Below are 19373 nucleotides of genomic sequence, written 5' to 3' on the forward strand. Positions count from 1 at the left end.
AGGCTCTCCCCACTGCATGGACGTGTTTACATTCACAAGTGTTTAGCTTGACCTCTCCTTGTTTTATGGTTGTACTGTAAAGGCCAGGGAACTACTCTCCGCCTCAGGCAATGCTAATCAAACCCTGAGTTTGCACACAACGAGCTGAGCTCATTGAGAGCTGAGGCAGACAAACGAGAGAGAGAGAGAGACTTTCACTGCACAAAAATCTGCTACACGAGAGCATTACCACTGTGACTTAGCAAACACAGGGTGATAATAATAATAATGCCTTAATTATGGGCAGTGTTACTGTGTGTTATTGTGTGTTATTGTGTGTCACTGCAGTAAGGTACACTAACATTTAGACTAGATCATTCTGATCTACACAACATCCCCTGATCAGCAGGATGGGTCATTTCTCATCCACCTCTGTTCTCTGCCCAATCTGACTGAAGCCATCGTAGCCATTAGCCTCCAACAGTGGAGGCCATGTGCCTCCAGCTGAACATACACACTGTATGTTCCACTGTGTGGTTGCTAGGGAACGTAAAGCTGGATCTTATGGATCCTTACAAGACGACAGCTCAAGTGTAAGAGCTGATTTGGTTTGGAGGAGGAAAGTGAGAAGATGGACGGACCAAAACAAAGTCCAGGAGAATGAGACATGACTGTTGGAGTCTGTAGCCTGTAGTCTGCTCCTGTAGTCTGTAGCCAGTAGCCTGTAGCCTATAGCCTTTAGCCTATAGCCTGTAGTCTGTAGCCAGTAGCCTGTAGCCTATAGCCTTTAGCCTATAGCCTGTAGCCTGTAGTCTGCAGGCTGTAGCCTGTAGTCTGTATCCTATAGCATGTAGTCTGTAGCCTGTAGCATGTAGCCTGTAGCCTGTAGTCTGTAGCCTGTCATCTGCAGCCTGCAGTAGTCTTAGCTCCACTGCAAAATCCAAGCAGGGTCGATCATACTGCAGACTAAGGGAACTACTCCATGTTTTGTGGCTGTTTGGGTTGTTTATACAGTTATTTATTTACAGACAGAAATAATGGTCAGTTCAATACTGTCTGTGCTGCACACAGAGCCTTTATAATTAGTCTGAAGTCTGTTGTTTCACTGACTTTAAAGTAAAAATATCTACTTATGTTCTTGAGTCTTTATTGATCTCTAACAGCTTCAGCTTCTTCTTCAGTGACTGGTGTCTCTGATAAAAAATGATGTTAAAACTTCTAATCTAATGTAAATAACAGTGTTACTGAATTAGGGGAGAGCTACATAGAAACATGGAAGAAGAAATGTTTACATTTATTTCACATCAATGGGCCAAACAGTATGAAACCAGATAAGAGGCAGTGGAAGTGGTGGTATATATTCACAGTGATGTATAGGTGACCCTCTCCCTGTATACTGCTCATTTACCTCCATACTGTCCGATCTGCGTCAGCACCACATTAGTCATAAATGTTCCTCCAACAGTTTGACCAAGAAAAACATCTGCTACATGTCCTTGGCAAGTACAGAACATTGACAAAGCCACAGCAAAGCCCAGAGAATCCCTGAACAAACAGACAATAAACAGCCACGATGACACCAGTGCTGTCATATTCTGAAGACGCTCGACTCGCTGAGCTGGGAACACATGGTTAGAAACAGCAGACTGTGCCTTCTTTTCCAGGTGTGACACAGCATGGCTGCTCCAGCACAGTGAAACACAAGGAGATTGTTCTTCTCCTTCGGCCGACCTGCTTTTTCTGTCAGAGCCAACAACCTTCAGTCTCCACAGCATGAAGAGCATGGTTCATCAGGAACATCAGAGCAGTGAGGTGTTTTCATGGTGTTTGTATTCTCTCTGCTTTTCTTCTCAATATTAATGTTTTTAACTTTTACTTCAAGAACAACAGATGAAAATCCGCCTTTACCTCTGGAACCTTTTGAGAAAGGGTAACAATATGCACCGTCCCTGTCAAATACAAAAAGTAGAGTGATTGTGCTCCTGAGCATCACGACTTCATTTACTTCACGTCTCTTGTTGTCGTATCACATGGAAACATTTAAGACAGATATCAGATGTCAGGTAGTTAAAGTGCAGCAGTACATGACAGCACCACTCAGTGCAGCCTGCAGCTCTATGCAAAGACATTTCACAAATCTACAGACAAGTGGTGACAACGCCGCCTCCCTCACTGCGAGCCGCTGCAGGAGGAGGCAGAACGGGGCTGAATGGAGTGCAGGACACACAGCATGCAGACTGCAGGTGATTTGGAAGAAAAACACCTACAGGTCTACATGTGTGAACATACAACTACAAAACAGGGATGAAACAGGAGGGAAAGCCTCTTCCTGCAGAAAAATGAGACTGACGTGGAAAGAGAACAATTCCAAGGTTCCTCCACAGAAAGGTTGAGAGGACAGAAAAAAGTGGAAGTGATATTTCTTAGATATACACTATGACTTCCAGAAACAACCACCTAAAGGTCAATGTGTCGAGCACTCAAGACTCAAAACTGCAACAACTGAAGACATGATATTATTATTACTCTTATTTCCTACTGTAACTGCTACAGTTGAAATTCGAGCTGCTGCCCATGAGAACTGGTTGTGTTCATGTTTTATTTTAACTACGATGATAAAGGTTCATATTTAGATGTACATTATTTGCTTCTTTTAAGTCTTGAATCATTATTTCCACTGTGCACTGATCTGGAAATCCAGTATCTCATCAAGACCTCCACTGTTTTCAGACCACAGTGGAGCTGGAACAACTAGTTGACAATTTTGATATTTGATTAATGAAAAACGACAAACATTTGCTGCTTTGCTCTGTTTCATGTCACTGTGATGTCACAAAGCATGTGATCTGAAGGTGTCTCTGAATTTGTGATTGGTGGTTTAAGACGGGGCCCAGGCTGCTCAGTGATTTTAAAGTCAGTTCAGTTCTGTTCTTGTGAGAACCCTTGCTGCTGTATTTTGCACCAGTTGCAGGTGGTTGGTGGATTTCTGGGGCAGTCTGGCAAATAAGGAATTGGAGTGATCAATATGGGGAGACACAAAAGTGTGGGTGAGAGTTTGAGTGTCACTGAATAAAGAAATGATCTGATCTTTGTCAAACTCCTGTTTTGACCAATGGCCCATTTGTGATATTGGTAAAATGTTTATTTAAAAGATGAATTAATCAATAATAAAAACTGTTTTCATATCTTTTGTAAACTGATTTTATGGATCATTACCTGGACAAAAGCAGACATGCAAACACATCACCCTGACTCTGGGAAACCGTGATGGCAGTAAAAATCTGCCATGTGCGCTGCAGCGGACACCAGAGAAAGAGACTCCAGAAATAGAGGGACCCAACCCATCCAGAAGGAGGAGGAAGAGGATGAAGGGGGAAAAAGGGATTAGCGGGCAGGCTATCCTCTGTCCCCTTTGCTCCTGCTGAGCACATGGCCAGGGGAAAACTGGAATTATTTTGGAGCAGAGTGGAGCGGAGCTAAGCAGGCCCTCACAGAAGGATTTATCCTGGGAGAGGCTCTGGCTGTCCGACTGTCCCCTGGCAGACGGCTGAGGGTGGGGAAGAGGCCATCAGAGAATCTGTGATGACCTTAACCCCTGAGACGCCAGAAGACTTCACACTTCTGTGGCACAGTAAAAATACAGCAGGGCTACTTTCATTGTAAATTAATTAGCCTCTTATTTTCTCAATAAGCCTTTTTATTCAATGAAATGTTCATAGTTGTGCTGTGTTCACAGGTTCACATCTTTAAATGTCTTGTTTTATCTGACCAACAGTTGAAAACCCACAGATAAGCAGCTTACAATGATATAAGAGCAACAAATTCTCACACAGAGGAATCTGAACGTTTGGACATTTTGTTTGAAGATGACTGAGAAAATTAAACTGATCAAAACCGTCACTGATTACTTCTGATGATCGATTAATCCATTTATCAACTAGTTATTTTGATCTAAAATATAAAAATTAAATGTAAACTGAAAAAATAAATCATATCTTGAGACAAACATGAGCCAAGCTCAAATAAATACTATAAATACGACAGCAGATACAACATCTTCATGAAGTGGAGTTGACCTTTGACCTTGTAAAGTGTCAGTTTGGAGCTACACAAAAACACACACTGGTTTGTGCACAAAAACTATACTGGTACACTGGTAAAGGTGTCAGTGCAGACTGGTGCAGGCCCGTCTCCATCAGAGGAAGTGACCATCCTCATTCTTCCTCTTGTATCCACGGCAGTGACATGGCCGGCGGAAGAAAAACTTCAACCATATATAAAAGTCTATCAGGCTTTTTTGATCAATAGTTTCTGTACATCAAACTGACTCATAACCTCAAAACACCGTCACCGACTTGCCACCGGGAAACTGACAGTTATGAAGTGATATTAGTTTTCAATCGGCGGCGACGCTGACCAACTGATAGTTTCCCAGGAGATGCTGCCATGGAAACATGTGCACAGTGTACAGTGATGCTGGAAGCAGATCTGTGCAGCACTTAAAGAGCCTGTCCTTCAGCTGGAGGAGCTCAGCTGGAGCCTCTCTGTTAGACAGCCTGCGACCCTGCTGAAGGGCCTTTGAGCTGGGCACTGAATTCTTATCAGCTTGTGGAGGGTTCAGCTAAAAAACAGAACATTTTGCCACTGAAACTAGAAGAGAATCGTGGAGTAACTTAGTGAGAAACAGTCTTCCTGTTGCTTTCTCATTAACTCCACTTTTGATGCTTTCAACTCTGCAGGATCCATTTAAACTGGTCCAAGTCCAATTAAGAACAATACAAACACAGATGGAGGCCAGATTTGTGTTTAGCAGCAGGGAATCAGAACTGTGATCAATGAATAACACTGTACTGCTGCCATATTGATAGACCCACACAACACATCATGACTGGTCCAGAAATTGGGCTTTACTGGCCAGAAGCTTAGAGTTAGTGACGCTTCATGCTCTTTTGTTGTGAAGTAATAATTATTGTAGGAAAGTAGAAAAGTTCTCTGCTTTACTATTAGTCAACAGCATTTTAAAAACTCCTCAGTTTTAACAATGTTTGGTTCTTTTCCTCAGGCTATGCCCCCCCCCCCCCCCCCCCAACCTCACGTCATAATTGTCCATTCATATAACAGGCCACTGTTTCATGCTTGGCACACGCCACCGATTGTTCCTCCTGTGAGCGGTGCTTGGTCATTCTGCATCCCCCCGTCCACACACACACACACACACACATTCCTGCAGGACGCGGCCGTGAATGATAATGATAGTCGGGACCACAGTTGTCGCAGGACGGAGGCCTGTTGGAGACACAGCAGCGTGTTAATGAGCTGCAGGCGGTGCGGTGCCTTCCAGTAACAGCCCGTATGACAACAACACAATACAACTTACTGACCCGCTCCGGCAGACAGACACACAAATGCACACGAACACAAAGTGTGACACCGCAGCAAACAACCGGCGTTTCTTCACTGTTGTTTTCCCGTTTGCGATTTAATTTACATCGATAATTGATCAGATCGCCTGTCAATAGAGGCTCCAGCAGCAGCAGCAGCAGCAGCAGCGGAGGAGGAGGAGGAGAGGAGGAGGAGAGGAGGCGGCTCTGCAGGCTGCTGCTCCCTGTCAGTCAGCCAGTCCCCGGCATGCTGGGACCACCGGAGGAAGACACCGGAGGAGAGAGCGCTCCGGTAAATGAAGCACAGGCAGAAACCGTCTCTTACCTTCACTTGTGGCAGATTACAAACACGAACCTCGGCCGCCACCCGCGCCTCCACGCTCTGCTTCTCTTCTGTTCGTTGATTGGTTGAAGTGTCTGTACATTCACCTCCGGTTGTTTTGTTTTTTGTTTCTGTCTCACTGTTTATTTGAAATGGACAATATCTCCTGCTGTATATGGGGAGGCAGTGAGAGCGCACAGCAGGACCTCCAGACTCTGTGGCAACCGGCGGGGGCGGGGCCACGGCTGCTTACATCAGAGAGAGAGAGCGAGAGAGAGAGAGAGAGAGAGGTTGTACTGTAATATACTGTAGTGTGCCACTGACTAAATCCATTTAAACAATGGAGATGAAGCTCCGTCTTTGTTCACTCTGGATAATTCACAGAAGTAAAACACTTCTCTGATTTCTACCTTCTCTGGAGAAGAAGCAGCTGCTCGGAGCCTCTCACACGTTTTCACACTTCAATCACAGTTTTAAAAACACTTTTAACAAATTCCACCACTGTGAAAACTGATCATTTATAAGGTCCTCACAAATGTTCCTATAGCATTGTGTGTTGGGGTAGAAGACCCTGGTGTGACCTTCATACACTCAGCTGACTCCTGCAGTCGAATACAACAGGACGACAATACAACATGAGACTTTGGAGAGGAGTCAGGATGTAGTTTGTGATGCTGTTGGATTGTGTTGTAGTGACAGTTCAGCAGCACCACAGCGCAGACTCCATGCTGGAGGTAGAGTTTACTGCAGGGTGGCCTGAGTCTCAGCTCGGTGTACCTAATAAACTGGCAGCTGAGCTCATGAACCTGATGTGTTGTATAAAGGTTTGATTTTTCTTTCCTGTTCAATCTGACTGGTTCTAAAAAACAAAGAAGATGAGGATAATTCTTTTTGCCACTGACCAACACATGAACTGGTCAGTGTCACTGAACAATCCTTACACAACACATATGATCACATATATTCAGAGTGAAACATGTCTTTAGAACAAGTTACTGGCTCTTCTGTTTCTTTTTTCTTTTTTATTTGAGAAAACTGATTATTTTCAAGGACAATGACCATTATAAAGTGGTAATTCCACTAAAATAAAAAAAGCTAAAACAGTCCGGTCGAGGCAGACGGCCCCCCACCCTGAGCCCGGTTCTGTTGGAGGTTTCTTCCTGTTAAAGGGAGTTTTTCCTCCCCCCTGTCGCCAAGCGCTTGCTCTTTGTGGGAACTGTTGGGTTTTTCTCTGTAACAAAGTAAGGTTTTGACCTGACCCTGTAAAGAGCCTTGAGATAATGTATATTATGATTTGGCGCTATACAAATAGAATTGAATTGAATTGAATTGAATTCTCAGGTAGAATTATCTCCTCACAGTTTCATTCCTCCACCAACCAGTCAAGTTATAGTTTACATCCATGTCTGTTCGGACTCTGAAGTGAAAACTTTGAGGCAATTTAATAAAGGTATTCAGGGTATTTTGTCATAATTAGCATGTTTGATGTGGTCACACTGACTTTGACCTTTGACCACCAAAATCTCATCAGTTCATCCTTGTGAATTCCCTCAGGGTGTTCTTGAGACGCCTCAAGACGCCTCGGACACGGCGGTTGCTGGTGCAGAGGTAAAGACACAAACAGCAGCTGTGGTTTCCGGTTCAATCAACCCTCTCTGACCATCTACAACAAACAGAGAGAAGGAAAACGCAGCCTGCAGCAGGACAGTGCTGCGTTTTCATACATTTCTTGGACAAACACGATGCCGTCGCAGACACTGACAAGATGTTTCCTTCAGCTCAGGTCTCATCCCTTTTTGCACACTGACCTTTACGCTGGATCACAGACAAATGTTTAAATACACACCAACCACCATACATACTCATGAAGCTGCATGTGTGTGTGTGTGTGTGTGTGAGAGAGAGAGAGAGAGAGAGAGAGAGAGTGTGTATCTGAGCCTCTTGTGCATTTCCATGACAAACCTGCCACCTATGGGCTGAGGGTGAAACTGCGGTGTAATTAGTCATGCATGCCCATGCACAGCAGGCAGTGCTCAGGGAATTGCAGCACAGTGTGTGTGTGTGTGTGTGTGTGTTGATAACGACGCTTATTGTTTCCTGTGCCACAGAAAACACTGGACGGGATCCTTGGCCTGAGAAAAGACTGAACTACACCTGGTTTCAACCTTCAGTGGACAGGTGGAGCTGTGACACCAGAAAGCACTGGTCACTTTAACAGGTTTATGACCTTCTCTAAATGAGTGTGTTTCAGCCTCTTTAAAATACTGTAGTGTAATTTTACATCTTCCAATAATCATGACAATAAAATGTGACACGAGAACCAGTTTGGATAAATCTTCACCTTCAGAGTTTCAAGAGAGATTTTTAGTCTTTTCTTTATAACAATGTCACTGATATTGTTTTGAGTGTTTATATCATCCCTCTGAAAGATTCAACTTCAGAGCAGTTTTACTCTGGAAGCCGTTCAGAGGAGCAGTAGAGCGATGACCTGTAGCCTGGGCTGCATGGAAAAGGTTTGAGGGGAACAGAGCTGCGGCGCCTTTGCACTAACAGACCACTGAGAGGATTTCAGCTCTCAGGGCTGTTTCCATGGCACCTCTCCTTCACTGGACAGTACGCACCGGAGAGCATCAGGGCAGATGGTGAGAGGATAAGATGTGATAAAGGTCACGCCCCTGGTGCAAACCCGCACTGAGGACTTCAAGCCAGGAGGAAGAGGCCGACCAGCACTTTACTCCTGATCCTGGTATCAGCTGATCGCTCTGCACCAGATGTGTTCAGTGGTTTTAGAATTGATGCAGTCGCTCTGTGTCATCGTTTGCTGAACAGTCTACCTGATGCGCAATTTTGTTCTAAAACCAGCTGATGTATGTGAAACTATGGACTTGACCAGTGTTCATTCATTATTTTAAGATGGATTGATCATTTTAAACTGATGCTTTTGCCTTTATTTGTTTTATTGTGTTTTTTTAAACCTGGTTGTGGAGGATGACTGGTGTATGAAACCAGACTGTGATCTTTCCCTACAACATCAGAACCGGCGCCCTCAACTCAAACGACAGTCACAGAACTGGTAAAGAGGAGACAGACAGGAACACGTTTCAGCTCAGTGTTGCTGACACGGTCTGATCACGTCCTGCAGCGACTGTCCCATCACCTGAGGAGGAGCTGCTCCTCTGCTCTTCCTCACATATCAAACTAATGCACGAGCATCACAGGCATCGACCGTCCGCCCTCGACCAGTTTCTGACCCTACGTCCTGACGTCTTCACCACAGATCTGAATGCAGATGTCACTTTAGTCACTGTTCCTATGGAAACACTGGCCAGCTGAGCACCTCTGTGACACAAGCTCCTGCCATCAGTGTCCCAACGATGATCCTTCTCTCAAAGTTACTTGGATCTTTTTCTCTCACTGACTTGATACAAAATTGGACTCAGCTGAGCCTCCTCTGTGTTTTACCAGACGACAGCATCACAACCTGCAAGACACAGTCACACAACTTTACAGGTGTGCAGTCGAGATCAAAATGAAGGTTCACAGATGGATGTGGTCCAACCCATGAGCGCTGAGTACTCTTGTAATAACGCAGTAATAACTACTGAGTGTTCATGGGTCAGAAGGTCAGCGTGTTGCGGGGCGTCGCTGCTGGTTGGCGTGTTCCCATCACATGACCTCTAGTTCAACCTGCCACAGAGCAGGTCCAGATGTTAACTGCTTCATTGTACCATGCAGTGAACTTCTGGAACCATCTGCATTCGTTAGGTTTCTCCACTCATTTGAGTTTTACCTTTTATTTGTCTGTGTATAGGAAGCAAGGGCAGCTCGTACACTCAGCCTGGAGTAAGTGTGTACAATTCACACTGGACACAATAGAGTCAAAACATTGGTCTGTTTGTTAAAGTCAGAAAATCATTCAGCGCGCTGCCTGCGTTTTCTGTCCTTGAGCTCAAAAGCACAATTCAGCTGCTGCAGGGACGTGAAGTACAGACCTTGTTTTTCTAATCAGGACATTGTGTTGAGTAGATTTGGTGAAGTAAATCACTGTTCACATGTTCCCTCAGGAGCCATCAACCATGCAAAACTTGTCTGTGTTCCTTCAGGTCATTTCCATTATTTTTCTTTCTACTGGATTTCTAAAGAAGTCCCCCCCCCCCCCCCCCCCCCCCACCCCCCCCACCCCCCCCACCCCCCCCCGGCATCTGGACTACCTTCTGAATCCTCTCACAGATGTTTGATGCTTTGCACGGTGCAGCACATGTTCATGTTTACCAAACCTGGGAATCATTTTTTCACTCATTTTTGTTTCACTTTATTATTATCACGACTAAATAAAACTTGTGGGCAGTGGAGTTCTGGGACCAGGCTAATGTTTGATTCTGATATAGATTTGCAAGAACAAAAAGCTGATTCTAGATCAGCTCTGCAGCAGATGAGACAAAAGGACTTGGTCACTTTTTCAAGGCCGTTCCAGCAAACAGCCTTTTATGTATAATTTTGTTCTGCTGTCTTCTCAGCAGTCTTTTAGTAATTATAATAGACCAACCCCCAACCTACCCCCCCCTACTCTCTCTCTCTCACACACACACACACACACACACACACACACACACACACACACACACACACCCCTCCTCCCAAAAATAATGAAATGTCTTTCCTCTGGAGGAAGCTGAAATAATGGGCAGAGAGCAGGAGAGGGGGAGACCATAAATGATAATGAACCACCTCATTCTCCTCTTTTAATTCTTTCTGATTCCCAACCCCAACCTCCCCCCATAACCCCCCCCCATAACCCCCCCACCCATCCCCCCACCCCTCCTGCATCCCACCGTCGCCTTCAAATTTTCTCATTTTTATTTTCACCCTGGCCGAGCACATCCACCTACTCCCATCCTCATTTTCACTCCTCCTCCTCCTCCTCCTCTCTATCTTCCTCCCTCCCTCACCCAGACAGAGCCACCGCCCTGCCATCTCTCCATCCGCCTCCTCCCCCCTCTTGTCTCCTCACCCGATTCTACATTGTCTGCAGCATCCCCCCTTAAACACTTCCCCTCACCCCCCTGCTAGGAAGCATCCTGGGTAATTTCCTCCTCTTATTGAATTGGTACGGGGGGCGGATGGAGGGAAAGATAAAGGGATGGGCAGATGAACGGAGGCTTGGGACGAGTGCTAATGGAGCTGGTGTAGGATTCACACATGTTCAGTTCATCCTCCTCTTTTCTTCTTCTGTTGTCCGTCAGTTCATTTTCTGTCTCGGGTAAAAGTAAAGATGACCCTTCCTCTCTCCCTCTCTCCCATGTTCTGTCATCCTCGCTCGCTCTCTCTCCCTCATAAAAACAACCCAGACAAAAGACTCCGACCTTCTTCTTCTTCTTTTTTTTCTTTTATAGAATGCTATTCAACTATCCTGCACACACACACACACACAAACTCACTATACCCTATATATCAGACTTTTAAAACTCTTACATCAGTGTAGATACTTTTTAAATTATTACGTCAACACAACAGAAAAGATCATTCATTTCTACACTATCTTGTACTGTGGATTCAGGTACACTGTCGTTAACTGGCTTCAATATAAGAATATAGAAATATAAAATACAACTTTTTGTGACCAAAATAAAATAACACAACAGTAAGATACTCTTCATGAGGAGAGTTTGTTTTGTTACTGTTAAATAAAATGTATATTTATTGAATATTTGTCCCGTTTGCTCTGTTTTTGTTGAATTTCATAATAACATCTTGTTTGTGTTAAATTCTATTTATAGTCTTTATGTTAGAATTTATATAATATCAGATATTTATATCTCACACACTCTCTCACTTTGACTTCCTCCTCAGCCATTAACAACCTCCTGAACCACAACTGCCCACACAAGTGCATTATGGGTATATTTCTTAATGACCATCTCAAATCAAATGAAATCTTACTGACCTATAGCTGAAAAACATGCAGTTATTTTATCAATTAATTAACAATTATGCTCGTTATTGATTAATCTGCCAATTATTTTCTTGATTAATCAGTAAATTGTAGGGTCAGTGAAATGTCAGAAGAATGTCCATCATAATTTCCAGAGCCCAAGGTGACATATTCAAATCGCTTTTCCAACCAAGAATTTTTTTTTTTTAACCACAGAGGAAGAAAACCAACAGATATCAACACACAGAGGCTGAAGAAAAATTACTTCAATCATTAATCAATTATCCACTGCAGATGAATTGTTTCCGCTCTTTTGTTTCAAATCTGCGTCAGAAGCTTCTCTTTGACTGACGTGAATCCTCTTCAGCAACAATAACCACGTGATGATCTGACCCACAGTGAAAGATGCTGAATATCGGTGCACGGACTCAGATATCGGAAACTCGGTATTGATCAAGATCCCACATCAGTCAAACCTCAGCTCCTACAGGTCCCAACACATTTCACTTATCACTCACAGGCTGCGTCTTTCTCCCAAACACCGACACAGACATGTGGAGAACTTGACTTCAGATAATTGGATCAGAGAACTTCAGCTCTGTCATCATCAAACTGCAAACAGTGATTAGCAGGAGTTAAAGGGTCAAACAGTGAGAGGCTTTCTGAAGCGAGAGGTTCAAACTGCTGCTTTAACATCAATGATGAGCAACAGAGAGAAAAACGCACAGAAAAAACATGTTGGTTTGGTTCTTTCCTGGATTGGAACACGAGGACAATAATGAGAATCGTGTCTGAATGTCAATGTGAACTAATTAGAACGGCTCTGACATGGAGTCACCAAACAGACTGGTACCACTGCAGGAAAATAACAGGAGTCGCAGAGGTTGGTACAGGTGTGAGCGTGTGTGTGTGTGTGTGTGTGGGTGTGTGTGTGGGTGTGTGGGTGTATGAGCGAGAGAGAGGGAAATAGGGAAGTGAGGGAGGTGGGAGGGGAAGTACTGAACTGTATGTGTGTTTTTCAGACATGCCGCCTGTGTGTGTGTGTGTGTGTGTGTGTGTGTGTGTGTGTGTGTGTGTGTGTGTGTGTGTGTGTGTGTGTCTAGATAACGGGTGGGGGAATAGAGGGTTGAGCTCGTTCCAATTAAGCCAGGCCTCAGAGCATCGAGTTAATTAGCTGAGGAGAGAGAGAGAGAGAGAGACACACTGAAGTGTCAATTTGCCCTGGAATGTCAATATATCTGCCTGCCTGTCTGTCTGTCCAACACACACACACACACACACACACACACACACACACACACACACACACACACACACACAGGGAATATGAGTGACAGCGAGTGTGTGGTAGTGATAGTCACAGTGGTGCAGGGTGGAGTGGTGCTGCTGTGGGAACAATATGGAATACACCAATCACCACCCCCAACACACACACACACACACACACACACACACACACAATTCAGTAAATGATGGAGTCTTTCCTCCCGAGTACAACAACAACACAACATCAGCCGAAGTGTCACAAAACAACAACATTTGTTGGAGAGATGAGGTCGTCTGACGCAGCCACCAGCGCAGCCATGATCATTCCTTCACCGTAACCAAGTGGTTATTGTTGTCACCACGACAACAAAGCTTCAGCCTATACTAAGTATTTCAGCCCAAACAGACCAAACCTTAACCACAGCATCGTCAAATCATAACAAAGATTTATTCTCTCAAGGTCAAACAGAAGAATATACTAAATAAGGTAAATGGACAATAACAGGTTCTGCACAGGAACACAAATAACGTGATTGATTGATTGATTGATTGACTATTTTTCCAACAGTGATTTAAACCAGTTTTGCAGGACACAACCAAAACAAGCTGTGTCAGGTCAGGAAACACACACTGTGTGTGTTGTTGGTGCGATGATGTTTCCTAATGTGATGCTTCCATTTATCATTTATCATCACATTATATCACGTTTACATTCACATTTACTCATCATCTACTCATCTAAAGCTGCAGTGGGAAACTATTAGGTACAACATCTATTTAATAAGTGCTGGGAGATTGTATAATTAGTGTTATATTATATTAATGTTGAATCAATGAGTCACTTCATCAGTTATTTTGGTTAAAATAAAATGAATCAGCAATAATTCTGAAGTTTTGAACAAGTTCAAAGAAAAATTGAAAATATTCACAGCTCTTCTGTTTTCACAGACTATTTGCTGCTGTTCTCAGTTTTACATTGAGCCTTTTAACTATTTCACAACATTCAGTGGATTAATCATTATTCTACCTGGAATTTAACTGATGATGAATTATATTTACTGTGATAAAAACATCATCATGAGCCAAAAATGAAAACACGTTTTGTTTTTGTGCGGATCATCCTGCTTGTCTTTGAGAGCGAGCTTAAATGAGTTTACATTTACATTCAGTAGAGAATATAAAAATAACACTGAGGCTCATATTTAATAAGAAGAGACGGTTTCGGTCCACTGACCTCCACCAGCGTCGGATGCAAACACTGATATTTCTACTCATTACATTATTTTAATTGCAAGTACGAGACGGCGTGTGGGAGTTTTCTTCCTACCGAGGCATTCGTGGGCCTCCTGCTCTCCTCCTACACACCTGTCACACAGCTCCTCAGTGCGCAGGAGAACCTGCTGTTTTAAAGCCTCAGCACTTACTTTGTGATCCACTCTCAGAAACACACGAGGAGCACATTCTGTCTGACGGTGCAGACAAAAACACGCCTTCGGGTAAAAACAAATGGCCCCACAGCCTCACACCGGAGCTGGGATCAGGTGTTGGCGGCGTTTAATGTGTGCCCCCGTTGCAGTCGCTTCACATACCTTGTTGTTGCTCATGCACTGCAACTTCATCTGCTTCATGTAGGTGGTGGTGAGAGGCATGTTGTAGTCTATCACCTCCGACACCAGGGAGCTCGGCCTGTCATTCTCTGGAGAGGAAGAAGAAGAGGAAGAAGAGGAGAGAAGAGATTTTTAGGTTCAAATAGCAAATGATCGTCCGCCTCTGAGTTTTATTCTCATACAGGGATCTGTAGAGAGCAACGACTGTCATTTGTGCTGCATGTTCTACAACTGTGAAACTATTCCGTTGCTAAAAAGATTTTTTAGTTTTTTTTATTTTGCACAGTTTAAAATAGAACAGAAAACGACAAAGGGAGAAAAAAAAGCCTGAATGGGTTAATTTAAAGCCTCGATCTAAGTAATGTTGAAAAATTACAAAATTATAAAAATACAAAATGAGAATACAAGAAAAAAACATGACTACATCAAAATGATGAGAAACTAATAGATCCATATATAATATGAAATAATATAATAGTATATATAATACAATTTACAGCGATAATGACAATAATATCAAAACAGGAGCAGAAAATGAGAATGTGATGTGTATGAGTTTAACTCCATGAGCAACAGTAATAATACAAAACAAAGAAAACATTAATATATGAAGAGAAATAAATGTTTTTAAAAAAGCAGTAAAATGGTCTTTGAAGCATCTTTTGTGACATTTTATAAAGGAACAGTTCATGATGTGATGCCTCTAAATCTTATTGAAAATTGACATCTGCAAGTGAGAATTTCAGGATACATGCAGCTCACATATCCAAGTCACAGACGCTCACCTGGGACCTTTAAGATTCATTTCTCTTGATGTTTATATATTTATGTTTTGTGTTTTCCTTGTTGTTATGTATAATTGTAAGACTTTTTTTCCACTTATAAATTGTCTAAAGTGTCTTTCTCTTCCTTTTGAGGACTAAAGTCCAGTTGTGTGATATTCCTCTGACTGTGATGGTCTGGACGTCTCGATCAAGAGCTCAGTGACCTTAACTTGTAGACCTACCAGGAAGTGTGGTTGGTGTGCTCCTTTGATTGGTGAGTTTTTCCAGGGTGAGCACCTGTAGCCTACACATGCTCAGTGTGCTCAGTGTGCTGCTGTTTGTGGATTCTCTGTTTTCTTCACCGTCACTTTATGGGGTGGAAAAATTCTTTGAAATTGTAAATTGTGCAACACAAAATACTCAACATGAGTCTTTAAATATTTGCTGATCTGTCTGTTTTGATTATTGTAGCTAAAAAAACTTTCAAAGTCCTTCAGGATTCTTCAGAGACCTGAGGGAAACTTTCAGATGGGAAAAGAAACGTCTACGTACACCACGACCTGGACGACTGAGTTTCTTCAGAGACTCAACCTCCATCATTAGCTGCAGCACTAACAGCAGCCTCAGCCAACACAACAAATTACCACCTTAAAAAAACACAGTCAAGCTGAATCAACAGCACAGACATTGGGACTGGTTTGTGCTTCAGTGCGTCTGTCCTCTGTCTTCACCATCTTTTTAAAAACTCCCTCTCTGACTCTTCTCCTTCTTCACTCACAGCCGGCGTGTCTGTGAACACGTCGAGCCGACACTAGAGGACCCTACAGAGCTGGAGGAGGAGCACCACAGACGAAGAGCAGCGGAGTGAGGAGGTGGAGATCCGAACCATAAACTCCACAGCTGCACGATCTCCCTCCACCTCCACCGCTCTACCTCCAGCCTTCACTCATTCATCTCCCCACCTCATAAAGGACACGTCTAACGTCTGGAGCGTCCACAGAATGGACAGGGACACGGGGCAGGGATCAATACGGCTTAGCAGAATAGACAGAAGCGTCATCATTGATTGGTGATTGATAGTCTTGTACAAGGACATAAGAAAGTGACAGAGTGTGTGAGAGAGTGTGTGTTTCCTCCTGAGAGGGACAGGCTGATAAGCGACTGACTAAATCCATCACGTGGTTTTCAACATGAGGCTCCGGACCCCTGCTCGGTCCAGAAAATGATTTTGATATTGGACAAGATTTTTTTCTTCAAATATGTCAAACTGAAAATTTGTGATTGAAAGAAGTGATCACATGACTGATGCCTGACTGCCCAACATTATCAGTCCTGTTGTGTGAGCAGGAAACCAGGTTTAGATAAACTGATCTTAACATTCAGTCGACTGAGTTTAAAGCTGAACCAACCGATCAGAAATGAGCATAAACCTCAGGTGTTTAAACTTCTGCAGAATAAAGTAAAGACGGAGCAAACATGGAGTCCAGATGAATGAACTAATGAATGGTTTGTTTTTACTGTCGACATAAACCTGACGTTTATGGACAAACCTGAGAAAGACTGAAGCTGTGGATGAATGAACCACTGATGTATTTGTGCTTCAACTTCCCTCTGCTTCTCACTCTTTAATTCAAGATCAACCTTATCGATCAAGCTCGAATCATAAAGTCGCCTCAACAAGCTCCACGATCTCTACAGGATGTGACACATGCTCAGACCCTCCACTTTCATAAGGAAAAATTCCTTAGAAACTTTAACTGAGGGAAAAAAAGAAGAAATTTCAAGAGGAGCAACAGAGCAGGGATCCTCCTCCAGGACGGAAGCTTGATTTTAGTGGTAATGTTGTTGTAAAAAGGACATCAGTCATTTTTCTACATAGTAAAAAGAAAACTCTCTCTCACACACACACACACACACACACACACACACACACTCATACAGTGAGCCTGCTGCCTGTGTGTCAATTAAACATGGCCCTGGTCCATGCTGATTAATTGCATTTAATAATTCACAGCTGAACTTTAGTGGGAGTCACTTTAGCGTAGCGATAAAGGGGCTGAGGTTGTGTGTGTGTGTGTGTGTGTGTGTGTGTGTGTTGTGCCATGACTGGATGCCACTCAGAGAGAACAGCAGCTAATTGCCTTCCTACCCTGTGGGGGTTCGGCCTCTCCACGACATACACACACACAGAGCTGAAGTATCAGGGATGTTGTCATTACCATCTGTGTGTGTGTTTGATTGTTTGCACAGTTCACAACTTCTTATTAAATAATTTCTATTGCTTTACATCCAACAGCAACTTCCTGTTTACATGTTTCTGTCCAGGTTCATGTTGTGTCATAAAATTTTCTAAATTCACATTAAAGAATTAAAATGTTTCTCGTGTTTTTCCTGTAAAATCCGCCTGATGTGAGTTTTTTTCATGACGCCCTCTCACCCTCCATCGGCTCTGTTTCCTTTGTCCTCTGTGCCTCTCATTTCATATTTCTTCTTTTTCTGCAGTGTATCTCAGATTTCTCCCCCCCAGCCCCCCAGCAGCACTGATCCCTTCTCCCTCTCTGCCCCGACTCTGTGGAAAATGAGCTTGTTTCCTGGGCCATTTTCTTTGTTAAAAGCCATTAATTAGGCTAATTGAGGAGAGAGACAGGACACTCCAATGACTGTTTAATGAGAGACAAGGAGAATTAACGGTTGGGGGGGGGGGGGGTGTACAGGATGGGTACAGGAGGGGAAGGGAGGATGGAGGAGGGGAGGGCTAGGGAAGGGACAGGAGGCCCGGAGCAGTGAGGGAGGGGGGAGGCTGGAGGCAGGATATGAGGAGGCGTGGGTGGGACACTCTGAGGGAAGAATAAGGACGGACAGAAAAAGATGGAGGGGGGATGGAAGGATGAGGGGAAGGAGGAGGAATGGGGGAGGGATGAGAGTGTGGAAGAGGGGAAAACGAGCAGGAGTGGGGCCTTCAGGGGGCCTGTCGCTGCAGAAAACATATCAGGGGGTGGCAGGGTTGGCAGAGGAGGGACTGGGGGAGGAATGGAAACTGGATCTCAGCCTCTCGTCTGTCATGTAGGAGAAATCAGAGGAAATCGACTCTGTGTAAAACTGCATTCACAAGTTGAGCTGAAGCGTCTGTGACGTGTCTCTTCCAGCGTTCAAGTCTTTTCAGTATGAATTTCTCTCTCTGTGTGTCCATGTCGAGCTGCAGCAGAAGCCACGATCAGACTGCTGAGGCCTCGTTGTGGCTTCACCTGAACCTTGAAGTGTTTTTACACAGAATAAAGATTCTGTGTATTTTGTCTGGCGTTGGATTCAAGTTGGGAAAATAACTAAGAAACTATTCCAGGTTTCAGGATCATAAACGCAGACTGTTGCTCCTTCTGCTGCGGCCATGATGAGCAAAGCAGCCGTGGTGAGACGGAGGAAAGAGGAAAAAGAAACGTGACCATTAGTTTTATTTTGAATATTCTCCTCGTTCAGATCCGCCATTACGCTCGGTCACAGGCTGCTCATCAAGATGACTGACAGGTGAGGTGGGAGGAAGTCAACCAACCGGGGGCAGGGAGGGCGGGACTGACAACGCACATCCTACATATTTTAACTTCAACATCAGATGCAGAAAAAAGTTTATTCGATATTTCACACGAGCTCTTTCTGCATTTCTCTTTGAATAAAAGTGAAAAATACTATCGACCACATTATTATCAATAAATATTTGTAGTTGTGGGGGAGGGGGGGTGACATGAGAGAGGTAGGACGAGAGAAGGGAAGAGAGGCTCTAATTGAAACATGACGGTGAGTAAGAGAGAGTGATAACAAAGGGAAGGAGCTGAAAGCAGAGGAAGGCTGAGGGACAGCAAGGACTCCTTTGAACCTGTGTTTTAACAGAGAATCTGATTCTTCTTCACCTGCAGTGGATTTCATCGTACACTTCCTGCCAGCTCCGGTGTTTTTCTGGTGTGAAAACTCATCATCAGTCTCCTCTCTGTACTTTCACTGTGTTTTCTTACACTAATGGAGCTTGATTTAGCTCATTAGTGAAACAGTGTGGGATTAGACAGAATTAAAAGCTAAACCGAGCCTGAAACACAACAACAAAACGAGCTGATATAGACCAAAATAAACCAA

At 43.7% G+C, this 19373-nt stretch overlaps 1 protein-coding gene across 2 annotated transcripts in view; it reads right to left on the reverse strand.

Annotated features, from left to right (window-relative positions):
• The window catches only part of LOC139614747 (nucleolar protein 4-like), a 139784-nt gene that overhangs the window by 83629 nt on the left and 36782 nt on the right, over nt 1–19373 (reverse strand). The window contains exon 4 of one of the 2 annotated variants that reach the window (XM_071472294.1): nt 14470–14576. In XM_071472294.1, coding sequence (XP_071328395.1) covers nt 14470–14576 — 107 coding nt within the window. Of the gene's footprint in view, nt 1–5685; nt 5892–14469; nt 14577–19373 lie in introns of those variants that run through there. The other variant, XM_071472295.1, reaches the window with a different exon arrangement.

Source organism: Trachinotus anak, unplaced genomic scaffold (genome assembly GCF_046630095.1).
Source record: "Trachinotus anak isolate AG129_WGS33_773 ecotype Australia unplaced genomic scaffold, CSIRO_AGI_Tana_v1 ptg000037l, whole genome shotgun sequence".
NCBI lineage: Eukaryota > Metazoa > Chordata > Actinopteri > Carangiformes > Carangidae > Trachinotus > Trachinotus anak.